Here is a 24,579-nt window from a genome sequence, read left to right as displayed (position 1 = left end):
AAGATTATACTGAATAGCACAGGGAAATATACACAAGATCTTAAGGTAGCTCACAGAGAAAAAAATGTGACAATGAATATATATGTATGTTCATGTATAACTGAAAAATTGTGCTGAACACTGGAATTTGACACAACTTTGTAAAATGATTATAAATCAATAAAAAATGTTTAAAAAAATCAGAATCACATGCAAAAACCTCCAGAAAAAAAGAGCTTTAAAAAGCAACGAACATAAATCCTGGTGTTATTATCATGAGATATTTCTTTTGAATCTGTTAGTAAATGTACCCGTCGTTTCTGCCTAATCCCAAAGGCCGCCTTGCAATCACCAAGGAAGAAACAACTCTGATTACTGGCTGGTTTCCGTTCCAGGTGTGTGAATATCCCGATGGAACCAAGTCTTTGAAGCTGGGCGACTTCGGGCTGGCCACCGTGGTGGAAGGCCCTCTGTACACGGTCTGTGGCACCCCGACTTATGTGGCTCCAGAAATCATTGCTGAAACCGGGTAAAGCTCCTGGTGGTTTGGGGTCGTGCTTTAATTTTGGTGGGAAAGGTGTATTTTGCTGCTGCTGCTGCTGTGTATTCAGATGCCCCTTGGGAGTGTAGGGAGCAGGAGAGGCTGTTACCTGCACGTGACTTTGATCCCAAGAACTCAAGTTTGTGCTTCTATTTCCAAGAGCCCCAGGCCTGGACTTCTGTCCCGAGGCTGGTCTTGGGAATAGTGACAGTAATCCCCACAAGGGTGGTGATGGTGGGAGAAGAGCAGATGCCTTTGTCCAAAGGGTAATTCTTTCCTCTACGTGAAATGAGCGGTGTGGCTCGGAAAGACCTCTTTTCCTGACAAACAAGGACCAGTCCTGTAACGGGGAGGGTTCCAGGGAGCGTATCACTGTTTCTCACCTCCCACCATCTCTGTTTTCCCAGCTATGGCCTGAAGGTGGACATTTGGGCGGCTGGCGTGATCACCTACATACTCCTCTGTGGATTCCCACCCTTCCGAAGGTCAGTGGTCTTTGGAGTGACAGCATTTGAATTGTAAACTCTCTCCCTTTGATCAAGAAGCAGACGGTCTACTCCTGGCAGTCAGGACCAGAAGCTGGTCGATAAAAATGTCAGTTAAAAATTATATAAACATACCTTTCACGTTTTATCTTAATTTACAACCTATGAATGTGTGTTCCTCGTCCCCCCTTGTGATGTGGGGCCAAGGCCTTTGCTTTGTGTACGGTCCTGAGTTTCCCGCCGTCATTCTTCCATAAAACACACCCACAGTCCAGTGTCTGCGGTTTTCACTCTTGGGCTTTTTCAGGAGGAATGAGGTTTAAAGATCCTTGCAAAGCAATCTGATCCTTTCAGGTCAGCCTTTTTCCAGTCCTTAAGAGCTGTCTCATCTACTTAATTTGACGACGGTTTTAACAACTCACTTTCCAAAGCGTTCAACCTAGTTCTTGTAGAAACAGGGAATTCTTTCTTTTTAAATTCATTTTGTCTGTTCACATAATATTTAAGTAGAATTGCAAATACTTTCAGGATAAACAGGCCTGGGAACAAACACACTGACCCTTAGTGACCGTGCGCCTCATCCAGTGGCCGCACTCGGGGTCGGAGTGTGTGGCAAGGCCCACAGACACGCTTGCCCCCAGCAGTTTGTGACCTGGGGGTGTGTGGGGCTCCCACATGGCGTCCCATTTGATCAGTTCTGTCTCCCTCTTTGGAGCAAATGAATACTTTGAAGCAGATGTTCATCTGATGATGTGTTTTGTTCTTCTGAGTCTTCTTGAATGCTCTTTTCCTTTTAATCCCTTCTTTTTTCTTCATTTTTACAACAATTTGTAGACTAGCTACTGTGGGCCAGGTATTGGTCTAAGCGCTGGGAATCATGATGAACAAAATACACGCTCTGAGGTCATGGTGTTTACAGTGTGGTATTGGGTCAGTAAATAAAAAATAAGTTTATTTCATCCTCCCCTACCCCAACATTTTATTATGAAAGCTTTCAAATATATAGAAAAGTTGGATGGTTTATCTTTCTTAAATGATCAATTTTCAGTTGAGTTAAACAGTTTTTTTGCTGACATTATAGTAAACACAAGAGTGACACAGAGATGTCTGTCTCTACTTTCAAGAGCCTTGCGGTGTGAAGACACATCACAAGACCGTTGATCAAGCAGAACAAACTGAGCATGGGGGCCTGCTCAGTTGAGGGCTGGAGATCACAGACGGTTTAACAAAGTTATAGCATCTGAGTGGGATCTGACCTTGTGGCATGGGTTGGGTTTCTGTAGGTGGAAAGCTCTTTGCATCTGGCTGTCAACATCATGGTTTTCCATCAAGGTCATTGCCTAGGTGGGCTAGACACACTGTAGGGTTACTTGACTTACCAGTTGGTTTTTGCTGAATAATAAACTTCCCCTAAAGGTAGGGATGTAAATCCTTCTGTGGATCAATTGGGCAGTTCTTCTGATCTGGGCTGGCTCGGTGGGGGCATAGAGTGCAGTGTGTGGTCTCACTGACATGCCTGGTGGTTGGCTCAGTGTCAGCTGGGATGACAGCTATGACCCGGCCATGTGCCTCCCAGCATCTGGCGTGGGCGTCACATCACCATGGACAGACACAGGTTTCCCCAAAGCAACCAGAGAGAGGGCACGTTCTCCAGCCCAAGTGCTTTCCTAGTCTCTGCTTACCTCACGTTTTCTGATTGATGTCCAGTTGACCAAATGAAGTCAAATAGCAAAGTCCGGAGTAAATATGGGAAGATAAAGTGTGTACATAAAGGTTGGGGAATAACTTGTGGCTGTTTTTACAGTCACACTGTGCCTTGGCTGGTTTCAGAGATGACCTATTTTGGGAACTAGTCAAGTGCAGAGGATGGTGTGTTTTGAGAGCAGGTAATCCCGGGCCAGTTACAGCAGAATTCCCCTCCTTGGTTAACCCAAGTTGAGAGCAGTTGGAAAAGGGTCTCAGGGATCAGCTGTGGAGGAAAGTGTGCTCACAACTCCCTCTAGTGTTTCCTCTTGCCATTGCAGCCCGGGAGTTTTTCCTTTGACTCTGCTTTTTTACTTTTTAACAAAAGCAAGACTCAGATTGAACAGTATGTATCTATTGTGACTCGTTACCCAGCGGACAGCAGCGTCTTTGTGGGATCTGGAGGTAAGTCTGGCTAATCAAAAGCAGTGAAACTACACTCTGAAAGCTGCTGCCTTAGGGGTATTCAGAAGCTGGTCCTCCAACTCCAGATAGCTTACTTTTGTTCCCCTTTGCATACCATGTTGTGATGAAGGAGAATCTATTATGTTAAATACTAGTTACAGAAGTGTTTTCAACGCATACAGAGACATTATGGATAGATTTTATAACCTACTATTTATATACACATATACACACACACACACATATATATACATGGCAAGTCATGGACATGGTACCTTAAATAATGATGAATGACCATGTTGTAAGATAGATTATCTACATAAATTTGTCCCTAAAATAAAAGTCCTTCAAACTGATATCTCCAAATATTTTCTCTGTTTTCTACAAAAGATGATTTTAACCCAAAGCTTTTTAATTAAACTTGTTCCTTAGAATTCACGGTTTCAGCATCTCTGACTACACCATCTCTCATTCTTCCTTCAGGCTTTTCGGGCTTTAGTCTTAGGTTGACATGTGTCTCCCTCCAGTCTTTTCAGGACCAGATTCATTGTTACCAAGAAGGATGTTGGCTTGGTGCCCTTCTAATTGCTGGGACATCCTGGGGTTTTGTTGTTGACTCAGTCTATTAGGCGAAGAACCTAAATTCTGCAGATCACCCCCCCCCCGCCCCGAGCATTTTAGCTGGTAATTAACAAAAAAGCCATATATGTTATGAAAACATAAGCTATTTGAGATTCCAGACCAAAAAAAAAAAATGAAAAGGGAGATGAATATATTCAGAGACGGATGGCTGAAAAGAACAATTCTCATAATGGGTGAATTTTTTTATCTTCTAACATTGTCTCCTGAGGACCTCTGGTTTTCTGATGCTTTCTAAAAAATCCCACTGTGTTCTTAGGTGTGTCCTGCACTCATTTTGAAGGAGAGTTGTGCTGAGTTCAATCAGTAGAGAAGTCACAGTGAAAAGGAAAGGAAACATTTAGATACCTAGAAAGACACAGTCTGTCCTCTCTCAAGGTCATCACTTTTTAGGAGAGCGGGTGAGGGCGTCTCTTGCCCGGTCACCTGGCCTGGCTCTTGCTGCCCCATGTGCTGCGTGACCCAGACCTCATGGCCCAGCAGTGTCGGTGCTGCTGGGCTTGGGTAGACGTCGTGGATACTCGCAGAGCGCACAAGTCCTACTCTTTTTCCTAGAGCAGGAGTGAGGCAGCCACCTCCTCACACAGCCCCAGAATCAGTCTCTCGACACCGCCCTGAACGATCTCTTTCTAGGGACGCCACACGTGCCCTGGTAGCATGATCAGGGTCCCACGTGCGCACGCCCAGCAGAGCACGTCGGCTGCAGGGGGGCTGGGGGAACTCCGGGAGAAATGTTGCACACTTGCCAGGTGAGATTGAACTTCCGCTCCTGGCTTTTAATCTTGGCGCCAGCAGCCCATCCTGAGTTTGCTGCTAGGGCTTTGCGATGGCCTCGAAAGCCAGTGACTTTGTTCTCACTCTAGCTGTCAGTGCACCCACCGGGTGAAGGGGCTCTGAGGCTGTGGAGATGTCATTTTCTGGGAGTCTGGGGACGTCCAGCTTCCTGAATTGTTCCTGGCGGTGTTTCCATGTTTCCACGGCACTGTCCATCAAAAACCAAGTCATCGTTTATTCGTCAGGCACCAGCTGTGTGTGCAGGTGCACCTTTGAGGGTGGGGCCGGTAGGCACAGGGTGGGGATGGACACCCACCCAAGGCTGGTGAGGTGGGTTTGCCTCAACCCGAGAAGTTGTAGTTGACCTGCTCGGATGGGCTCTTCCTCTCAGACTGAGCGTCACTGAAAGTCAGGTTCCAGTGGGAGCGAATTAGGTCGTGACTGTTTCATCCAGACTCTGAACGCCTTATGTCTTTTCACACGTTGGCTGCTTTGCTGATCTTTGGCTGTCGTGTTGGAGAAGTGGGAAGAGGAAGGGCAAGGAGGTCTGATGCAGATTCGCTGCTTTTCTGCTCTTATTCCCATGAGGGATGAAGGGAGAGCAGGCGCTAAGCTTGTTTTTTCTGAAGTGAGGGTTTCCATTATTTGTGGATTCCATCTTTTTCTTGAGTCTTTTTTTTTATTGTAGCAAAATAAAAAGTATCTTTTTAACCATTTTTAAGCGTAAAGTGTTGGGCGGTATTACGTACGTTTAGGGCGCTGTGGGACCGTCTCCAGAACATCTTCGTCTTCCCAGGCTGAACTAAGCAAATTTCTTGCATTTTTGTCTTCTCTCTCTGCCTCCTTTCTCTTTGATTTCCAGGCCTGTGGAAATGTCCTTTCGTTCATTGTCTAAAAGGGAGAATGTGTCGTCCCCAACGCAGTTGAGATCCACAGCTGAGACAGGAAATGCCCCAGCCAGAGAGCCCAGCCTCCTCTCCTCACTCTTCCTGTGCGCGTTTTGTTGAAAACCTGTATGGTGACGCTGACTCCTCTTCTGTTTCCTTGCCAGTGAGAACAATCTGCAAGAAGATCTCTTCGACCAGATCTTGGCTGGGAAGCTGGAGTTTCCAGCCCCCTACTGGGATAACATCACGGACTCAGCAAAGGTACCCATCCCGGCCTGTGTCTGGGGGGGTGCGTCACGTTGAGGGGTCCTCACCCGTCATGTGGGGCCGCAGCAGCTCCTGGTCCGTCTGGACTCAATGCGTGGTTCCTCTTTAAGTTCATTCCACAGTATAGTCTCTGAAACGCTTAAGCAGATTCTGAAAGCTGGACTGGCTGTCTTCCCAGTTTGCCGCTACCATCCTCCCGTGCTCCTCTAAGCCCCGAACATTCTTTCTTTCATTTATTCAAGGAATGCATGTTGGACACCCATCAGGCTGTAGGAGTGGACTCGCGAGACAGGCTGAGTTGCCGGAGGAGCAGCGGCACTGCGGTGTTGCGCTGTGGGATGTTGATAATGACCAGAACTCTTAGGAGAGAGCGTCCTGCTTTAGTGCAGACCCATGAGAGCCCTCTGCTCCTCTCACTGCTGCTGATGCGAGGCAGCTGTCTGTGTCACTGCCCAGTAAGCACGGGGAGCTGAGGTGACAATAGCTTTTACTTTCAAATGCCTGAGCATCTGTGTTGGCTGTTCTTTGAAGTCCTTGGTGCAAACTCAGATTTCTGTGTTGATGCTGGAATTACCCTGCTTTTGTCTCCTCTGCCTTCCCTCCCTCTTTCTTTCCAGGAATTAATCAGTCAGATGCTTCAGGTAAACGTAGAAGCGCGGTGTACGGCGGGGCAAATCCTGAGTCACCCCTGGGTGTCAGTAAGTACCTACATTCCAGGGGGTGAACAGCTCTGTGTTCCTCCCCGCCGTGGCTTTGGTACACGCAAAGTTCTGCATCCAAGGTCCACGGCGGATTAAATGTCTGTTTTCTCTAGTGAGCAAGTAGTGCAGAGACAGCTCTGGGAGAAGGCGGGTGGCACAGGGACCCCGCTCTGGGAGTGACCTGGCAAGTCACTGTCCCTTTCTGGGCCTGAGTTTCCACATCTGTGAGATGGAAGGTTTGGCCAGGATGCTCTAAAAGGATGTTCTGGGGTTTGAAAGTTTCTGGGATTTGCTCAGAGATGACCCTGTTTCAGAGCCTGTCTTCACGGCACATGGTCACAGGAGAGCTCGTGGTGTGGTGGGGCTGCCAAGCCCCAGTCCCTGCCAGAGTGGAGCAGGGGACGTGTAGTGTTGCCTGGAGCTTCTCTGAGCTTGGGCGGTGCCTCCAGGTTTGTAAACACGGTCCACAAAATGGTGACAGCTGGAGACTCTGTGTTCCCCTCAGTCCTGGAGGCTCCAGGAGAGTCCAGTTAATTCAAGGGCTTTTGCGACTTAAGGGGGCTCCCTGTGCACCTCTGCCACCTCGCTGTCCCACACATTCTGACAACCTCTCTGGATCCTGCTAAGTGACTTGGCTTTTTGGACCAAGTAGCTGAGCTGCCACATTTTTTTTATGAGCAATAAAGACTAAATGCTAACTGAATTCTTGATTGAGATGATAAACTGTTCATTCATTTTGAATTTCCACAGTAGGGATCTGTACCAAATTAGGTGGCATTTGTGCGGTGGGGGAGGGCCTCAGAACCCTGAAGAATGCCCTTCTTGTGCCCCTGGGACCTCTGCCCTCTCCTGGGCCTGCTCCAGCCCTAAGGAGGGAAGTGAGTGGTGGAGGCTCTTTCCGAGGGCAGGGGACTGCTGAGAAGCAGTAACTATGTTTAAAAGGAAGGTCATCGTCCCCCTGCGCTTGTGGCTAAGACGGGCCTATTTAGGAGGGAGATGGTGGTGGTGACGGGTGGTGGGTGCGGTTCAGGAAGAGACCACTTAGACGTGAGAGTCAAAATCATCGTCTTTGATTTTTTTCTATAGGATGATGCCTCCCAGGAGAATAATATGCAAGCAGAAGTCACAGGTAAACTAAAACAGCACTTTAATAATGCGCTCCCCAAACAGAACAGCACCACGACCGGGGTCTCCGTTATCATGGTAAGTGGGACGCGGGGCTCTGCCCTTGCATAGCTGCAGGGTCTGGCCTGATGGCCCAGTCGTCACTGAATCTTGTAAAGTCAGTAGCTGAGAGCTTCCTCCCGTGGTGGTGGGCGCCTTCCACGCTCCTTTCCCCACCTCAGGAACGGCTTGGCATGTGAAGGGCGCCTTTTGGCCGACTCCTGGGCCTTGAGTCCTGGGATGAGAGGTTGCACAGGTCCCGGCAAGGCCAGGCTGACGGGCCTCTGGCCAGGGAGCCCCGGCCTTCTCTCCTGAGGGAGCCCCAGCGCCCTCCTGGCAGCTGCTTCTGTTCTCATCTCTGCTCTCCAGCCCTGAGCCCAGGCGGGACTGACAGTGTAAGGAAGTAACTCCCTGATCCCCCAGGCTTCACAAATAGATTGAGATCTGAATTAATCTTTGGGACTTGGGATAAGAAAGAGCCAGAGTTAAATTCCATTAAAAAAAAAAATCGGTGTTTTGGACTTTTAAAAGTTGAGAACAATGAGAAAAATACTAGTTTTTTTCAAGGTTGGTAAAATTTTATGAGAAGTCAGTAATAGTGGTCCCTGTATTTCTTCAGATCTTCCTTCTTCCAAAATGTTTAAGGTAGCTTACCTAAATCCACAAGCGCAGCAGATGACCCATGGCATTAAAGTACGTGAAGTAACGTTAAAGTAAGTTCAGCAAAAGGGAGGAGAAGGGAGGAAAAATAAAATTGAGCCAGAAGTGTGTTCAGCACACCCACCACCAGCTGTCCAGACCCAAGTTCTTGCCGAGGTGGGGCCGTGTCCCCAGCGTGTCCCCACCTACCTCGGTGCCATGACTGAAGCACCAGCACCTCGGCTGTGATCTCTGTTCCCCCCCAACACGGCTCACAGAATCAGGGAGCTGGCGGCGACTTCCTTCCCCAGAGCAGACAGTCAGACTGTGTAAGGAGAAGGCGTCTTGGCCCCCCCGGACAGTGAGAATCCACGGCTTGTTGGGTCCCCAGAAGCTGGACAGAGAGTGACGGGCTGTCTCCCCGGCTCCATCTGGAGAGCCCGCCCCCTCTGGAGAGCTTCTGGTTTCCTCCCCGACTGGAAGGAGAACAGTTGCAATTCTTGTGGCACATTGAAGTCTAGGAACCTCCCCTCCAAGGACTCGGGTCCAGGTGGAAGCTGGAGGGAACCCACCTTGTGAGTGTGGCCTGCGCGCTGTGTCCCTGGGCCTCCAGCGCTGTCCCAGCACTGCTGGTTTGTCCTCCTCCCTGGGGAGGCCGCATGTGTTTGGTGGCTGTCTGTCTGTCCTCGGGGCTCCTCCTGCTGGGAAGCTGCTGCCTGCCCCAAGGCTCACACGTGGGTCCCCTGACAAGTTGTGGGACCTTGGGGTGCTCTGCGCCAAAATAGTGAGGCCTCTGGAGTTGTGGTCTTCCTGGCACTTAGCAGTTCTGCTGAAGCCTAGGAGAGCCAGGGTTGTCACAGACTTGCAGAAGAGAGCCTTTGGAAAGAGCCACCTTGACTGAGCCCCCAGCACGAGGTTGATTCCCAGCGAAAAGGCTGCCGGGAGGGTGAGGCCTTGCAGCCTGGCAGGAATTGAGAAAAATTGGAAACACTGAAAATTGGGACCCTCAACATGTAATCAAAAACCTTAAGATTGATTTTATTAGAAGTACAATTTAATAAGCACATATTAACGAAGCATCTGCGTCTCCTAGTGGACGAGCCTTTGTAGGGTGGGCCGGGCTCACCCAAGTTCTCCCCGAGTTCCCGGGGTCGCCTGTTGACTCATGGCCCATGGGAATGGATGGCGTGAGGCCTGTGGCCTGCCACAGTTCTGGAATGATCGGCCCTTCTGGCCCAGTGTAGGCTCTGTTCTGCAGAAGGAGGTTTCAGCCCTCTTACCCACAGAATCCTATCTTATGGTTTACAAATGGCATTTTTTCCATTTGCTGATGGAGTTCAACCGTTAAATTTCAAACTCCTGAACTTTTAACAGGATGTTTGTGTGAATGAACAAGGCTCTCCCATTTGTAATCCGAGCGGTGATTGTAAAAGTTGTATGTTCACGTGTGTGTTCAGTGTCACCTTGGGCATGTTGGCTGGGCTCCATCCAACCCCACGTCCCCTACACAACTCTGCAGCTCGTGAGCGCTGGGAAGTGCTGGCGGATGTCCTCACTCTCAGTACCTGCGGGAGAAATCAGGGAAGCCTGTCCCTGGAGGTACCAATTCTCAATGGCCAAAAAGCCAGCCTGTGAATTTTGGCTTGTCCCCAAAAGCAGGGGCGAGAAGGCAGCTGAGGAGCCTGCCCGGGGCACGGTTGTGTGGGGGCGGCTTGTAGCTGCTTCCATGGCTTCATCCTCGTCCTCGTCACCATTGCTGCGTGTCTGTGTCCTGGCCTTGGGAACAGTTTCAAATGTTTATTTAAAAATCATTCATCAGAAATACCTCTCCCTGGTGTTTATATGTTCTCATAGCTGGAGTATGTGAGGCTTGTGTGGTTTCCTACGGATACAAATGGTGGTGGAACCGGTGGGGACGCTTCAGGAGCTGTCAACCCCAGACGGAGCCTTCCTCTGTGCTGCTCCCCACCCCTGCCGTGTCCTCTCCACCTCAGCCCCCCAGAGTTGGAGCCTGAGGCTCCCCTGAGAAAGTTACAGGCTAGGATGGTAAATAGCAGTGCAAGAAAGTAAAGCTGATGCTGTTGTCTGCGTTTTGTTTGACAGTTTGATTTGACAGTTTGAGAGACACTTCAGAGTTTCAGTGTGTACCCCGTTCAGACTCTGGGGATCCTGGAGCAGAATTCGGGTACTCACCATACTGTGCTTAACCAGAGCAGCTCTAATTCCCAGCCCCTCTTGAATCTGCATGCTTCTCTCAGACTTGACACCAGCATCCAGCTCTCAGCCTCTCACGGGTGCAGGTCTCCTGCACCTGCTGACACCTGTTTCGGCCAGCCACGCACACCCTTGGAAACCTCACTTTAAAACGTCTCAGCTTGCCACGTTGCCTTCCTTCCCAGACCAGAAGCTGGCGAGTGCACGGAGGACTCCAGGAGTTCTCCTGCTAAAGGCTGCTTTTCACTTAGATGAAAAAGCATCTTTTTGTGAACGACAGCATAAGATGGGGACCGTTGTGAAGGCTTTTGTTCTCTTTTCTCAGATGCATTTGCAAAGATGCATTTTTATCAGTAAGACAGTGTAGAGTCAGCGAGGCTTTGGGGTAGGAGAATGATACTGGAGAGGAGTTTGGTTTAAGACGGGCCTGTAGTTTCAGATTGTACTTGCATTGTCTGTGACTTGTCCTTAGATGCTTAAGAAAGGACAGTGCACCCGAGGGGGGGCTTCTCGCCTCTCCCAGTGGGCTCACCCCACCTTGGGGACCAGAAGAGGCCCCCTCATGGCGGGAAGGGGAATTAGAAGAAACCCCTTCCTGCTGCATCTTGTGGCCACCGGACAAAGGATGGATTGGAAAGGGGTTCTTCCCCGCTCAGGGGATCATGCTTCTTTTGGGGGAAGTTGGGAATGATCTGGGCTTAATTTAAGAGAGACAGAACTGTTTTGATCGTGTTGCTTCTGTTGAAAGTAAGTCTAGTTTCTGTCCCCGCTTCTCTCCTGCCTTCTGCCTCTCCCGCCGCCTGCATTGCTTCCCTCTGACTAGGTCCAAGGCGATGGTACGTACTAACTGCACGGCCCTGCTGCTTTCCGCTGCACACATACATGTTCTTGCCGGGAAGAGAAGAGGAGAAATAACTGCAGGGCAGTTTGTTTCTTCTGCCCAGGGGCCAATTTATGGCTGAAAACAGTGAACGCTGACGCTCTGTGCCTTCGTTGTTTTCACTGAGGGGTGGCCTGGCCTCTGCTCATACTAGGGGCTTGGAAGCTTGTTAAAGAGCGATGCTGAGTTTCTGATTGGGCTTTTCCACAGTTACCTCTTCTCCAGGTAATTGAAACTGTCCTTGGCAGCTGCTGGGTTCATCTTGAGCTGGGAAGGGCTTGTGGAGAAACCTGTTCACAGCTGACACCAGGCGCCCTGAAGGCAGCCGCACAAGTCCATCCGAGGAAGCCCAGCGGTTGTCCTTCTTTCCCCCCAGAGTACTGAAGGGATCAGTGGTGCATTTTCCCCTTCAGGTAGTTAGATCACAGAACAGCTTCTGGCCCACATGCCTTTCAGCCTGAGGACTGAAAGCTCCGCATTTGGAAAACCCAGTGAGACCTCCCTGGAGGAGAAGAGGTACAGAAACTGAGTCAGAGGAGGACGAGGAAGGCAGACTTAGGTCCCCCCTCTCAGTCTGGGGTTAGAAAGCAGGGCCATTTCTGTGCTCCCGGAGGAGTGGAGCAGATGAAAACCCTCGGGAGTGTGACAGGATAAAGAAACCCAGGCAGGAAGAGGACAGCAGGTCAGGAGACGATGGGGGATCCAAAAACGGGTAATATGGCACCATCGATTCCCGGGGCTTTTACAGATTATGTAGCCGCAAGGGTTGTAAGGAGGTTACTTATTTATACATCTGAGTAACTTTCCAGCCCCTGATGGGGAACCTAGTTTAGAAAAGTGAGCTGTCAGAGACTCGCGTTCTCGTAGGGTTTGCTCCTCGTCCAGGACTCCTCTGGGCTCGAGAGCTCGGGAAGAGGCGCTCAGGACCCAGGCTCAGCGCGGGGCCGGGAGGATCCGCCCGGCCGCGTCCGTCGGGGCCGCAGTAGGAGCAGAGGCCAGGCCGGGCGCCGCTCGGGGTGGGGGCGCTGGGCGTTACTCCTCCTCTCCTGTCCCCGGCCGTGCATGCCCACCGCGCGCCAGGTCGCGGTGACGGGCCGGCGGCCTGACGCCCTGTCTCGCTGCTCTCTCCGCAGAACACGGCTCTAGATAAGGAGGGGCAGATCTTCGGCGGCCCCAAGCTCTGCGCGGACGGCAGCCGGCCCGGGGTGCAGCCCGCCGCCCCGGAGCCCCCCGCGCCCCCGGGGTCTCCCCCGCGCCCCTGCTCTCCTGCCGCCGCCGCGAGCTGCGAGCGGGCCGGGACCTGGCGCCGCCACCGCGACTGAGCCGCCGCCGCCCCCGCCGACCGACCGACCGACCTACCGACTGACTGCACCGCCGGGGTCCAGGGCGCGCACCTGCCCGGCCGCCGCTTCCCGCCCCGCTCGGCCCGGGCCCTGGAGGCGCCGTGTGCGCGTCAGCTCTGGGGACGGGTCCCCGGAGCGGCGGCTTCTGCATTCTCCGTCTTTTCAGTTCCGTGGACATTTGACAGCGTCGCTGGGAGAACATGCAACTTTCCTCCCGCGCCGAGTGCATTTTTATAGAAAACACTTTGGATGAGCCAAGCTCTCTCCCTTATTTAAGTAAACTCGGGGGCTCCTTTTTTTCTTACAGCTCAGAGCCGCGTTGGCCCCTTTGTGGGCGTCCTTCGTCTGCTGACCAGGTCGCGGCTGGCTTTCTACCGGGAGGAGCGGGCGCCGGAGCGGACACCCCGTCCCGGGACACTGAGCCCGGCGCGCGGAGGAGCCGCCCGCACGGCTGCGCGAGGGGCTCGCTTAAGACAGCGCTGGGTATTTGTGCACCGGCCGCGGGGAAGGTCACTTCCTCCCTAGACGTTGTGTGAGTCCCCGTGTGTTACAGACGTGCTGACGACGTGGTTCTCGGGGCTTTTTACCGAGGGGGGCGGTGCGTGTGGCTTCGCCGGCAGGCGCTGCCTTCTCGGGGTCCAGCTGTGGGCAGAGGGGGACCAACCAGCGGCCCGAGGGGCCACCGGAGCCTCCTCTCCCCATCTGCTTGTCACCCGCGGCGGCCGCAGCTACCCCCGGGCAAGCGCGCGTCCGGGCACCGTGGGGACTGGGCGGGAAGGTGCCTGCAGACACCCTCTGCTGTTAACCTGGAAGGCTGCTGGCAGTTTTTCCTTTTTTCCACCACCCTGCTCTTTTTAATGGTTGTACATAATCAGTGTATTTGTTTTACGTGCTCATCTTCTAAACGGGTGGGCCTGTAGTTCATTCTCATTGTTAGACTTTTGCCTCCTACAAGTGTACCCTAGCTACAATAAACTCTTCCTTCTCGAAAAAAGCGATCAGGGTGGGCAGAGGTCCCTGTGTTGTTGTTTTGCAAAGGCTGTGTGATCCAAGCAGCACCTCCGCGACCCAGGTTCTGGCCGGTGCCAGCATCGGCTTCTGTGAAGTCTTGGGGCCACCACAGGAAGAGGTGTTTGGGCAGAACACGAGGCTGTGTCTTGGTTCAAGTGTATTTGATTACAGGTGCAGAAACTCACATAACAAGGGCTCAGAAGTAAACGGGGATTATTCGTGTACAGCAAAGGACTCTAACGGAACAAGTGAGAGACTGTCAGGCTTTAAGGGAACCGGGGAGTCAGGGCACTATTCCCATCTGTCTCTGTCGGTCTTTCTCAGAGATGGTGCTGTCTCCTGTCTCTGCTTCTTTCAGTGTTATTTTGGTTCTTGGTTTCTGCTCCCTCATAACATCTGCTTGCCTGTGGCTCTGGCTTAGCCTGGAACTGCTTCTGTCCCCAGCTTCTCAAGGCTGGACAATGCCAGGGCTTGAATCCATCTCTTTCAGCTCTGGGTCTCTTCATTCAAATTGCTGGGCAGTGATTTCTCTCTGGGCTGGTGCTGAGCCAGGATCCAGCCCAGCCACTTGGTACAAAATGCACATGGGCTTCCTGGTGGCACAGCTCCGGCAGGGGTAGTCCTCAGGAGGTGGGTGGTGATGGACAGATCCAGAACATTCTGCTTGTCACTCTCCTCACTGACTGGTTAAAGAATAAGCTTTATCATGGCTTCCAAGAGAAAAATTTGTGTTAATGGAAGTGAAAAGCTAATGTAAAAGAATGGAAGAGAAAAATGAAAATAATAAAGACGAAAATAGAAAAATGACAGAGCGAAGGCTCCAGAACTGATCAGAGCCTGAAACCTGACTCCCTCCCTGGAACTATGAGGTTCAAAGATGTTTGCTAAAGACTTAAGAAAATAAGTGGCCAGGGCAGTGCCAGTGCCTGGTGACAGGAGCAGGAGCACCTTCTGTCCAGCACCTGCTCCACCCTCTGTGCCCCCTTAGAGGGCCTGGGGACAGGAGGTAGCCTGACTCTGGTGTGGCAGTGTGGCCAAGTGGTTCTTTTGTGATTATCTTAATCCCACGAACACCGGGAGCGGTAAGTGGTGGTCAGGGAGCAAGGCCAGAAGTCAGGTGACATAACCCAGGTCATAGAATTGGCAGGGGATGGAGCCACGAGGCGGTTTCAGATTCCACAGACGCCAAAGCTGTGCTCTTTTGGAGACAACCAGTCATCCAGGGTAAATCAGGGCCTGGCTGTCTAGGTGCTGGTCCTCAGTAAAGGCCACACCACAAGCAAGTTGTTCATTCAGCCACACCCTTAGCAGACGTGTACTGAGCTCTTGTTCTGGTCTGAGAATCCAAGTGAAATACAGGCACTTGATCACTGGGTTCCTCCGCTCCTGTGCAGTGAGAGAGGCGTGTGTTTGGTTTCTGTTCATTTGCTTCCTCCAGCAGGGGACCCGCGTGTAAAGGAGCTGACGTTTGAACAGGGAAGCAGTGACCTGCTGAAGCCCTCGTGGGAGGCCTGCTGGGCTCAACCAAGACTCAGTGTGTTTGCCCTCTTCAGAAAGATGGCTAGGATGTGGAGATGTACGGAATATATGAATATTTTCAGGAATAAGATTGTGAAATGTGAATTAGGAGAGCATGAGGACAGTTTGGAAGAGATGAACCATATTGAAAAAGTCTGGTCAGTGATGCCGTCTTGGAGGAAGACCTCTAGAGCAGCGGGGCCATCCCATGGAAATGCAATGTAAGCCACGTGATTTAACATTTTTCTGGTACCACATTAAAAAATGTAAAATACAGGTAAAATTAATTTTATAGTTTCTCTAACCCAGTGTATCTAAATATATCCAAAGTATGATTTCAATATGTAATCAGTGTAAAAAAGCATTGGGAAATTTTACATCCTTTGTACTAAGTCTTTGACCTCCTGTGTGTTGACGTGTGGCACATCTCAGGTTGACCAGGCACATGTCAGGCGTTTGACAGGCACGTGTGGCTCTGCCTGCCATACTGGACAGTGCGGTGCTAAGGAAAGGCCGCGGCCCTTAGTCTTCTCATCCTCGTTTTGCTTTTGCTTATGATGCTTATGTCCATTGCTTTAAATGGGATGGACTGCCTTAAGATGATCTCACCAGGTCAGACACGGATCAAACCTGAGGTTGAAATCAAAGTGTGACGTCCTGAGATTGTATCCTGTAACAGTGACCAAGGTTTGGAACTCACTGCTTCCCAGGAAAGATCTGGAGGGCAGAATTTCAATAAGCACCATTTCCTTAGGCGCCAATGGAACTGCTTGCCCATTAGCGTGACTTGAAACTGTGTCCCGAGCCATCTGTGCAGATGGTTAGCTGAGCCTGCCTAGATATGCTTCTACTCTGGGGCGTCGGGGCTGTGGTGCAGGTAAAGTAACCATCACCCAGGAGGAGGCAAGAATGGTGAGGGGCTTAGAGCCCAGGCAGCTGAGGACTGGTGGGAAAGGAGAAATCAGAGCGCCCTCGGCTGGATGTGCGGCTAGGGAAGGAACCGCTCTGCGGCAGCAGGTGGTGGTTTACTCTGGTGGCTCTGGATGGTGGCCTGAGGTCCGTGGGTCGGAGGCACGAGGGGTCAGGTGTGAGTGCAGAGTTGGAGGAAGTGTGGTCCAGTGACAGAATTAGCTGCTTTCTAGAGGAGTGATCATCTAGTTTTTGGCGACACCTAGATGAGAAATAATCACAAGAGTTTGCAGTTTACGGAGTACCTCATCCTGTCTTGTTTCAGCTATGCCACGGCCCTGAGACAGAGATGCTAATATCCCAGCTCAACAAGTGAGGAAACTCGATGGGTTGAGAGCTGCTGGAGCAGGGACTTGCCTCTCCGGGCCCTGAGGGCAGGTGTCCCGAGAACTGGCCTGCCCCTCCAGGTGATCAGAGAAGCGTCAGTGGGAGCGTCTGTCAGGAGGTGGAGGTGGGCTGGGTGGGGGAGATGCCTGACAAAGGGTAGGAAATCGCGGCAGCTAAGAAGTTATCAGGGCAGGAGCGTGAGTTCTGTTAGATGAAGAAAGACAGTAGTTTGTCCCGAGGGAGGCTGATGGGTGCGACTTCGGTTAGTTCTGACCAGTGGATTTTAAGGGGCTATTTTACGATAAAACCCGCAGCCTTGAACTCAAAGGCAGTTCGATGTCAGGATGTGTTGCTATCATCAAATGGCTGAGGGTACAGAGACAGTCACCTGGTCCTGCCAGGCCCCTTCCCAGCAGAAGCCTCTTTCAGCGGGGGCAGAGGTGGCCCCGAGGGCCTCCGGGCGGTCAGGAAGATTTCAGCGGGGGGAAGGGGGGCTCTGTCTGCGCTGATGCTGAGGTCCAGTCTGGGAAACGTCTCCAGCTGATCCAAGCCTGCAGCTACAGTGCAGCCAGCTGCCTCTGCCCGGCTCCCCCAGAATCTTGGTTCTGGCAAGGAAATAGATCCCTAAACGTGAGACAGGAAAATAATGGTTTTCTGCCATTTGCCCGCGTCCCCCTCTTCTCTGCTCATCTCTAGCTACCCGCCTGCTCTAACACTGTGTGCTCTAAGCCCTGTGCTTCCTCCCAGTGATCTAGCGGTATTTCTTAAACCGCAGAGCCTCAAGGGCTTGATTGGTGATATTTCAGGAAGAATCAACGCTATCAGTGAGGAAAATCTTACTTTCTTGAGGCGATGCCTTTTAACACACCGCACTGCCGCCAGCTGAGGGGCCACCCTGTTTCCCCACCTGCTGCAAATAATCTCGTTTGGTTCCAAACCACCTCAGTTTTGACCTCTTTTTCCTAATTGGTCTACATGTATTTGAAATACTTGTTTTTGAGTAAACCTTAACATACACTGCACCAGCAGTTCTGTCACTAAGCCCTCGTGCGGACATCAGCCGTCTGTTTCACGAGTGTCCGAGGGTCCCAGCTCCGCGGTTGGGGGAAGCCCAGCTGTAAAGCGTGACTTTGTGTTTTAGTTGCGTTCTCATAGTCGTACATTTTAAAACAAGGCAGTGGAGGCACCAATTTTCTTCTTAGGCTCCAAGAGGGAAGTGCTTCATTAACTTTGCTTTAGGCTTATTAAAGTGGGTAGCTGAAGTGTCACGTGCCTGGCCCAGGACTTAGGTGTCCCTAGCTAGTTTTCTTCTACCATTTACCCTGAAGTCTGATGCCGCAGGCTGACAGCAGTGGGGTGCTCGTCTGCCAGTCACTTGGGTACGTCTTTGAGTCTAAGATGTCTTCTCCCTCCCCCACATTTACCATCTGTTTTCCTGGTTAATGGTCTATAAAACACTGGTGGATCTTAGACGGGACAGTGTACACAGTCCCTTGTTTGGTCATTTGTTAGACACGGGTCTAGTGTGCTGATTGCTGTGAGTCTCAGTAAGAGGGAGCTAGCTGGCCAGTCTTCCTTCAAGAGAGTCTCATTGGTGGTTGTTCAAAAACTATGACTGAACTAGGGTTTGACATCATCTTCGCAAACAACTGTTTTATGATTGCTTCAAAATCAGGAGTGAAAAAGATATTTCCAACAAGTCAATTACAAATACTGTTTTACTTAACTTTTCTGTCAAACTGAGTTGTTCCATTCCAAATCTCTGCTTTTAGAGAAAAGCTGAATGTGTAGAAAAAAAGGGGGGGGACCCCTTTACATAAGTTGCAAGAGAAACAGAGATGGAATATCAGTTTCATCTAAGAGTTCACAACTTACAAAGAATTTATTAATGCAATACAGACCTTTTCTCAAATATTTTTCACAGAATTCCACACAGCAATCTACTAGAAAAGTAGAATTATACAACACCAAAATAACATTTTCTTAGTACAAATTGCTAATCAAAAGGAAGTGTGAAGATTGTAAAACAAGTGTTGCTCAACACAGCACACGGGAGCCTCGGTTCTGGGACCCGGGGCGGGGGGAGCCCCAGCAAGGGCGCGGGCACTGCCGGCCCTCGGGGGGAGCTTTGGTACTTACATTTACTTTAAAAGAAAGAAAAAACAGAGGTTGTGAGCCTCAGAGCATTTCCATCATTTCACATTTTGGTGTGCTAAGAAGAGGACAGATGAGGAAAACACTGTAAATATTTCACACTTGCTACAACAGTAGATCCTTTATGTTACTCACGCAATAAAATAAAATAGCCTCCCCCAAACCGTAATGTTCTAGGTCTAAGACATGCTTGAAGAATAATATTGACAGAAATAATTTGAGATGTTTTAAATTACATTTACCATAATTTAAACATTACTATTTAAATCCCAGAAATTTCACTGCTGCAGAAGCACAGTTGTCTGGAAAAATACAGGAGCCAAAGTACAGCATAACATTCCCTCATCCCAGTATCATAACCCAGGTCCCTACTGTTAAGATCATACATTTCTCGAGAGTACAGGTAAATGGGAAGTGTTTTTTTCCATAATATAACTAAAATAAGTGGGTTTACTTGCCCCACTGTATATTTCCATAATTGGTGAAAATAGACTTCTTGTTATGACTAAAAATATAGATTTTTTTAAAACTACAGAACCCAGCAGCCAGTTTTCTGCTTTGCCATCCCCCCCAAAAAAGTCAAGCAAAGTCTACAAAAATAGCAATTAACATTAAAAAATATTTTGCTTCTTAGAGCAAATTTAAGTTACATTCAGGTGTGATAGCTGTTTGAGGCTCAGGGTACTCCCCCTGCCCGGGCTGGGCGAGGCTGATGTGCAGCCGCCTCCCTCAGTAGCGGGTTTGGTACTCGTGGTGCCACCGGTTAAAGTCGTTGTAGAACAGGACGATGCTTCCCGAGGCCATGCCAGAAATGATGCACCTGGGGACACAGAGAAGGAGTGGTTTGCAGCCTGTTCATTTCCTAGGGACTAAAGAAAGAACTGCCCTCCCAAATCCACAAGGTGAATACAGAAGATGGCAGCCGACACTACAATCTGTGAGAACCAAGGTATGTTTTTCGACGACTAAAATGCAGTCTCGAGTAAGCTTAGAGTCGCTCCTCTGACACAGCACAACGATCCAGCTCACAGCTTGCCTTTATACTGCCGGTACAGCCAGTATGTTCAGGATGGGTCACTAACACCTGAACAGGCTACTTAACTGCTGGGGGGGGGGGGGGTTGGCTGCTGAGTCCAGATCTGAATCTGGTATCACAATCTACCTGTTGGTGGAGAAAGCGGCACACGATCAAGTGACAGAATCTCTCTGATATCAGAAGAGTAAGAAAGCAGAGGGTGGGCCATAATTTAGGCTGGGCTCTGCTCCACAGAAGAATGTGCTCTGTCCATCATGTGAAGAGTAGGAGCTTTAGCCTCATAACACAGTGACTCACTGAAATCATCATTATAGATGAGAGCCGCTGCTTGCTTCCCCTGTCCCTGAGCAGGCAGTGCAGGGAGACAGATGGAGCAGTAAGACAGGAACTTTAGAGGAGCCTCTCCTGGGGGCAGAAGCCTATAATCTGAGACCTTTCGCTGTATGGCTTGCTTAGGACAGTCCTTAGATGCCATATTTAGCATCCTTAGTAGTACCTGATTATCAAAATTAGGAATGAAAATATGTCACTACAAAAAAATCAACTAAACACAAAAGAATGCAGTAATGAAATGAGAAAGTTCTAAGGCATGTAGAAAGCAAAGCAAATTGCTTATCAGTAATTTAAAGGGATTAAACTCTGATCAAAAGGCAGAGAGACTGGCAAAATGAATAAACGTGATCAGACTATATGCCGTCTACTGTCTACTCAAAGATCGAAAGACAAAAACAGGTTAAACATGAAAGGATGGAAGGGGATATTCCACACAAATAATGAAGAGAGCTGGGGTGGCTACCCAAATACTAGACAAAATGGGCTTTAAGTCAAAATATATGACAGGAGACAAATAAGGACACTATACAGTGATAAAAGGGGCAATTCGTCAAGACGATACAGCAATTAATTACTAACACATGACCAAACAGCAGCGGCCCCAAGATACATGGAACCAGCACTGACAGACCTGAAGGGAAGAACAAACAGTCCTACAGTAACAGCTGCTGACTTGCATGCCCCACTTTCATTAATGGGCAGAACCACCAGAAAGGAGAGTAGGAAACAGGAGCTGAGCCAGTACTAAAAACCAACTGGACCTGACACACAGATGAACACTCACCCAACAACAGCCGAATAAACAGATTTTTTTTTCTCAAATTCACATGGACTATTCTCCTAGATAAAGTATTTCTTCTAGTCGCAATAGAATTAAACTAGACATCATAATGGAAAACTGGAAAATGCATAAGTTTGTGGAGATTAACCAATGGGTCAAAAAAGAAATCTCAAAGGAAATTACAAAATATTGACTCAAAGGAAAACAGACAAGCCAAAACTTCCAAGATGCAGCAAAAACTGGGAAATTTATAGCTATAAACACATTTATTAAAAGAAAAAAAAACTTTCACCCAATTCTGCACCTTAAAGAACTAGAAAAAAGTATGAACTAAACCCAAGCATAACAGAAGGAATGAAATAATAAAGATTAGAATGGAAATAGAAGCTGGAAAAATAGAGAAAATCAACAAAATCAAAAGTTGGTTTGTTGAAAGGTCAAGAAAATTTTAGACTAAGAAAAAGACTCAAATTACTAAAATCATAAAGTGGAGACATTATCACCACCAGTTTTATATAAATAAAAGATAATAAGGTAATACTAGGAAATTTATATGCCAATAAATTGGAAAACCTAGATGAAATGGAAAAATTCTTAGAAACACATATTCCAAAATTTAATCATGGAGAAATAGAAAATCTGAATAGACTCAAAACTAGTGATGAGATTGAGCCAGTAATCAAAAACCTCCCAACAAAAAAAAAAAGCCCTGGACCAGACAGCTTCACTGGTGAATTCTACCAGTCACTTGAAGGGTTAACACCAACTCAAACACTTCTAAAAAACTGAAGAGAACAGTTCCTGAGTCATTTAATGAGGCCAACATACCCTAACATCAAAGTCAAAGACACTACAAAAAATTACAGATCAGTATTTCTTATGAACAGTGAGATAAAAATCTTCAACAAATACTAGCAAACCAAATTCAGTGGTACATTAGGAGGATCATACACCATGACCAAGTGGGATTTATTCTGGGAACAAAAGGATGGTTCAACATACAAAAACAAATTGATGTAGTATATATATCATACCAAGAGAATTAACAACCAAAAAACCCCACATGAACAAAAGGCATTTGACAAATCAACATCTTTTCATGATAAAAACACTCAAACTAAGAGTAGAAGGAAAATATCTCAACATGATAAAAGGCATTTATGAAAAATTCACAGCTAACACCATATTCAGTGGTGAATACTGAAAGCTTTTCCCCTGACTGGGACCTGGAACAAGACAAGGATCCTGCTTTAACCACTTCCATTCAATATAGTACAAAAAGTCCTCGCCAGAGTAGTTAGGCAAGAAAAAGAAAGAAGAGGCATCTAAATTGGAAAGGAAGAAGTAAAGCTGTCTCTATTACAAATGATAACGATCTTTATGTAGGAAACCTTAAAGATTCCACCCCCCCAAAAAAAAACCTGTTAGAGCTTATGAATTCAGCAAAGTCACAGGATACAAAATCAACACACAAAAATAAGTTGTGTTTTTATACAATGCAATGTACAATCTGAAAAGGAAATTAAGAGAACAATTCCATCATAGCAATAAAAAGAATAAAATACGCAGGAATAAATTTAACCAAAGAGGCAAAAGACTTGTATATTAAAAATCAGAAACTATTGGTGAAAGAAATTAAAGACATAAGTAAGTGTTTAAACACATCACACGTATATGGATTGGAAGACTTAATATTGTTAAAATGACAATACTAGCCAAAGAAATCTACAGAGTCAAACTAACTCCTATGAAAATCCCAGTGTTTTTTTGCAAAAACAGAAAAACCTATCTTAAAATTCACATGGAATCTCTAAGGACCCCAAAGAGCCAAAACAATCTCAAAAAAGAACAACAAAATTGGATATCCCATACTTCCCGATTTCAAAACTTACTAGAAAGCTACAATAATCGAAACAATGTGGCTCTGGCCTCACGTCAGACATATGGACCAACGGAATAGAACAGAGAGCCCAGAACAAGCTCCCACATACAGGGACAGTCTTTTCAACAAGTAGTGCTGGAAACACTGATACCCACATGCAAAAGAATGAGGTTAGAGACTTACCTACCATCATATACAAACATTAATTCAAAAAGGATCAAAACTAAATATGAGTTATTTGACTCTCAGGAGAAAACATAGAGGAAAAGCTTCATGACATTGGATTTTGCAGTGATTTCTTGGATATGACACTGAAAGCACAGGCAACAGCAGAAAAAATTAGATAAATCAGACTTCATCAAAATTAAAAGCTTTGCACGTCAAAGGGTACTATGAGATGGAATGATGAAAAAGTTCTGGAAATGCCAGATAGAGATACCAGATAAAGGTTATCTCCCCAAAATGTAGGTTTTCAGAAATAAGCCAGGTTTCTCAATGGCATCATCACAGACATACAGACATTTCACATTAAACTTTATACCAGAAGATAAAGGTACTTTAAAGAAATACAAAAAGCTTTACAGCAATATAATTGGAGCCTTCGTTACTTAAATCCTGTCTATTCCTAGAGAACTCAGCCTTTGTCCAAGATTGGCAATGCCATCAGAAGGAAAATCACGCTTTAAAAAAAGTCTCTTGGAAAACCCCAATATTCAATGGCTTTTTTGATTGCACAGGTGACCCTCACACCCCAGCCCATTTAAGTAAATTCCGTCCACAGGTTTTAAAGCCACCAGTAGTAGACCCTGATTCCAGTGTTACCTCTGGTCATAGGACAGGGCCATGGCCCGGATCCCGGCATCGCAGCCTGGATAGGCAAAGAGCTGCTTGAGGTCAGACACCTGCCAGACCACGACCACACCGTTGTCTCCTCCCGTGAGCAGGTACTGCCCGTCCCGGCTCAGCTGGATGGCCTAGGAGACAGGCAACATTCAGGAGAGATGTGGCTCGAGGAAAACCGCCCCCCACCCCATTTCTGATGAATTCCCCACAATGCAGCTACTGCAGCGCACAGAGAAGGGAGAGAGCTTGTATTCCTGAGGCTTTAGGAAATCATGAGTCATAGAAGACTTTTGCCATTGTTCCAAAATCAAATGGGCAAAGTCAGGCAATGTTAGAGGTTTTGTTTTTTGTTTTCTTTAATTTTTGCTGATAAAATTTTTGCTTTTTAAGGAAGAGGTGGCACACTCTTCCTGTTCTACGGTGTGTGCCGTGGATGGGGACCAGCTCTCTGTTGTGAGGAGCTTCCAGGCATCTCTCTGGTTGGAACGCAGACGTGCTAAGCCCATTTTGTGCCGAGGCCAAGCAGATAGCGCTAGATGACCTCATATCCCCAAGAACACCCTGCTGCCCCTGGGCTCCGGCCCCCCGGAGACCGCCTGCAGCTGGGGCGCCCTCCCTAGGCCCACGGGATTTTTACAGTGGCTGGGAAGACAGCTGGGTAGAGACCCACGACTTTCAGGTGCTGAAGCCTGGGTTAAGCATTTTCTTCTTGCCCCAGGACCGACCGCTTCTTGCTGGTCACAAAGCACAGACGTGCAATTTGCTCTTCAGCCCCAAAAGCAGGCCACCCCCTATTACATACAACTTTTAAAATTTTTTCCACTGTTGGAAAAAAAAGTCAAAAGAATAATATTTCATGACGTGGCAATAATATGAATTCCAAGTTTCAGTGTCCATAAATAAGGGTTATTGGAACATAGCCACACCCATTCATTTCTGGCTATTTTCACATGTAATTGCAACAAAATATAGAGCCTGCAAAACCGAAAATATTTACTATTTGTCCCTCTACAGAGAAAAGTGTGGCGACTCCTCTGATATAAAAGGTCCCTCCCCATTCCAAA

At 48.3% G+C, this 24,579-nt stretch overlaps 2 protein-coding genes across 21 annotated transcripts in view; one reads left to right on the top strand and one right to left on the bottom strand.

Annotated features, from left to right (window-relative positions):
• The window catches only part of DCLK2 (doublecortin like kinase 2), a 136,195-nt gene extending 122,533 nt beyond the window's left edge, over positions 1-13,662 (top strand). For 6 of the 15 annotated variants that reach the window (XM_074377497.1, XM_074377478.1, XM_074377510.1 and 3 more), the window contains 7 exons: positions 375-508; positions 928-1,005; positions 5,618-5,714; positions 6,338-6,418; positions 7,508-7,624; positions 10,079-10,270; positions 12,452-13,662. In XM_074377497.1, the coding sequence (XP_074233598.1) occupies positions 375-508; positions 928-1,005; positions 5,618-5,714; positions 6,338-6,418; positions 7,508-7,624; positions 10,079-10,270; positions 12,452-12,640 (888 nt within the window). In that variant the 3' untranslated portion in view covers positions 12,641-13,662. Of the gene's footprint in view, positions 1-374; positions 509-927; positions 1,006-5,617; positions 5,715-5,962; positions 6,419-7,507; positions 7,625-10,078; positions 10,410-12,451 lie in introns of those variants that run through there. The other 9 variants (XM_074377555.1, XM_074377545.1, XM_074377534.1 and 6 more) reach the window with 4 other exon arrangements.
• A 4,524-nt stretch (positions 13,663-18,186) lies between these two features.
• LRBA (LPS responsive beige-like anchor protein) overlaps positions 18,187-24,579 on the bottom strand; it is a 620,528-nt gene continuing 614,135 nt past the window's right edge. For all 6 annotated transcript variants that reach the window (XM_074377442.1, XM_074377438.1, XM_074377451.1 and 3 more), the window contains 2 exons: positions 23,495-23,646; positions 18,187-19,460 (listed from right to left, as the gene is read on the bottom strand). In XM_074377442.1, the coding sequence (XP_074233543.1) occupies positions 19,370-19,460; positions 23,495-23,646 (243 nt within the window). In that variant the 3' untranslated portion in view covers positions 18,187-19,369. The remainder of the gene's footprint in view (positions 19,461-23,494; positions 23,647-24,579) is intronic.

The sequence above is a fragment of the Camelus bactrianus genome, chromosome 2 (genome assembly GCF_048773025.1).
Source record: "Camelus bactrianus isolate YW-2024 breed Bactrian camel chromosome 2, ASM4877302v1, whole genome shotgun sequence".
NCBI lineage: Eukaryota > Metazoa > Chordata > Mammalia > Artiodactyla > Camelidae > Camelus > Camelus bactrianus.
This window is presented reverse-complemented; position numbering and strand designations above follow the sequence as displayed.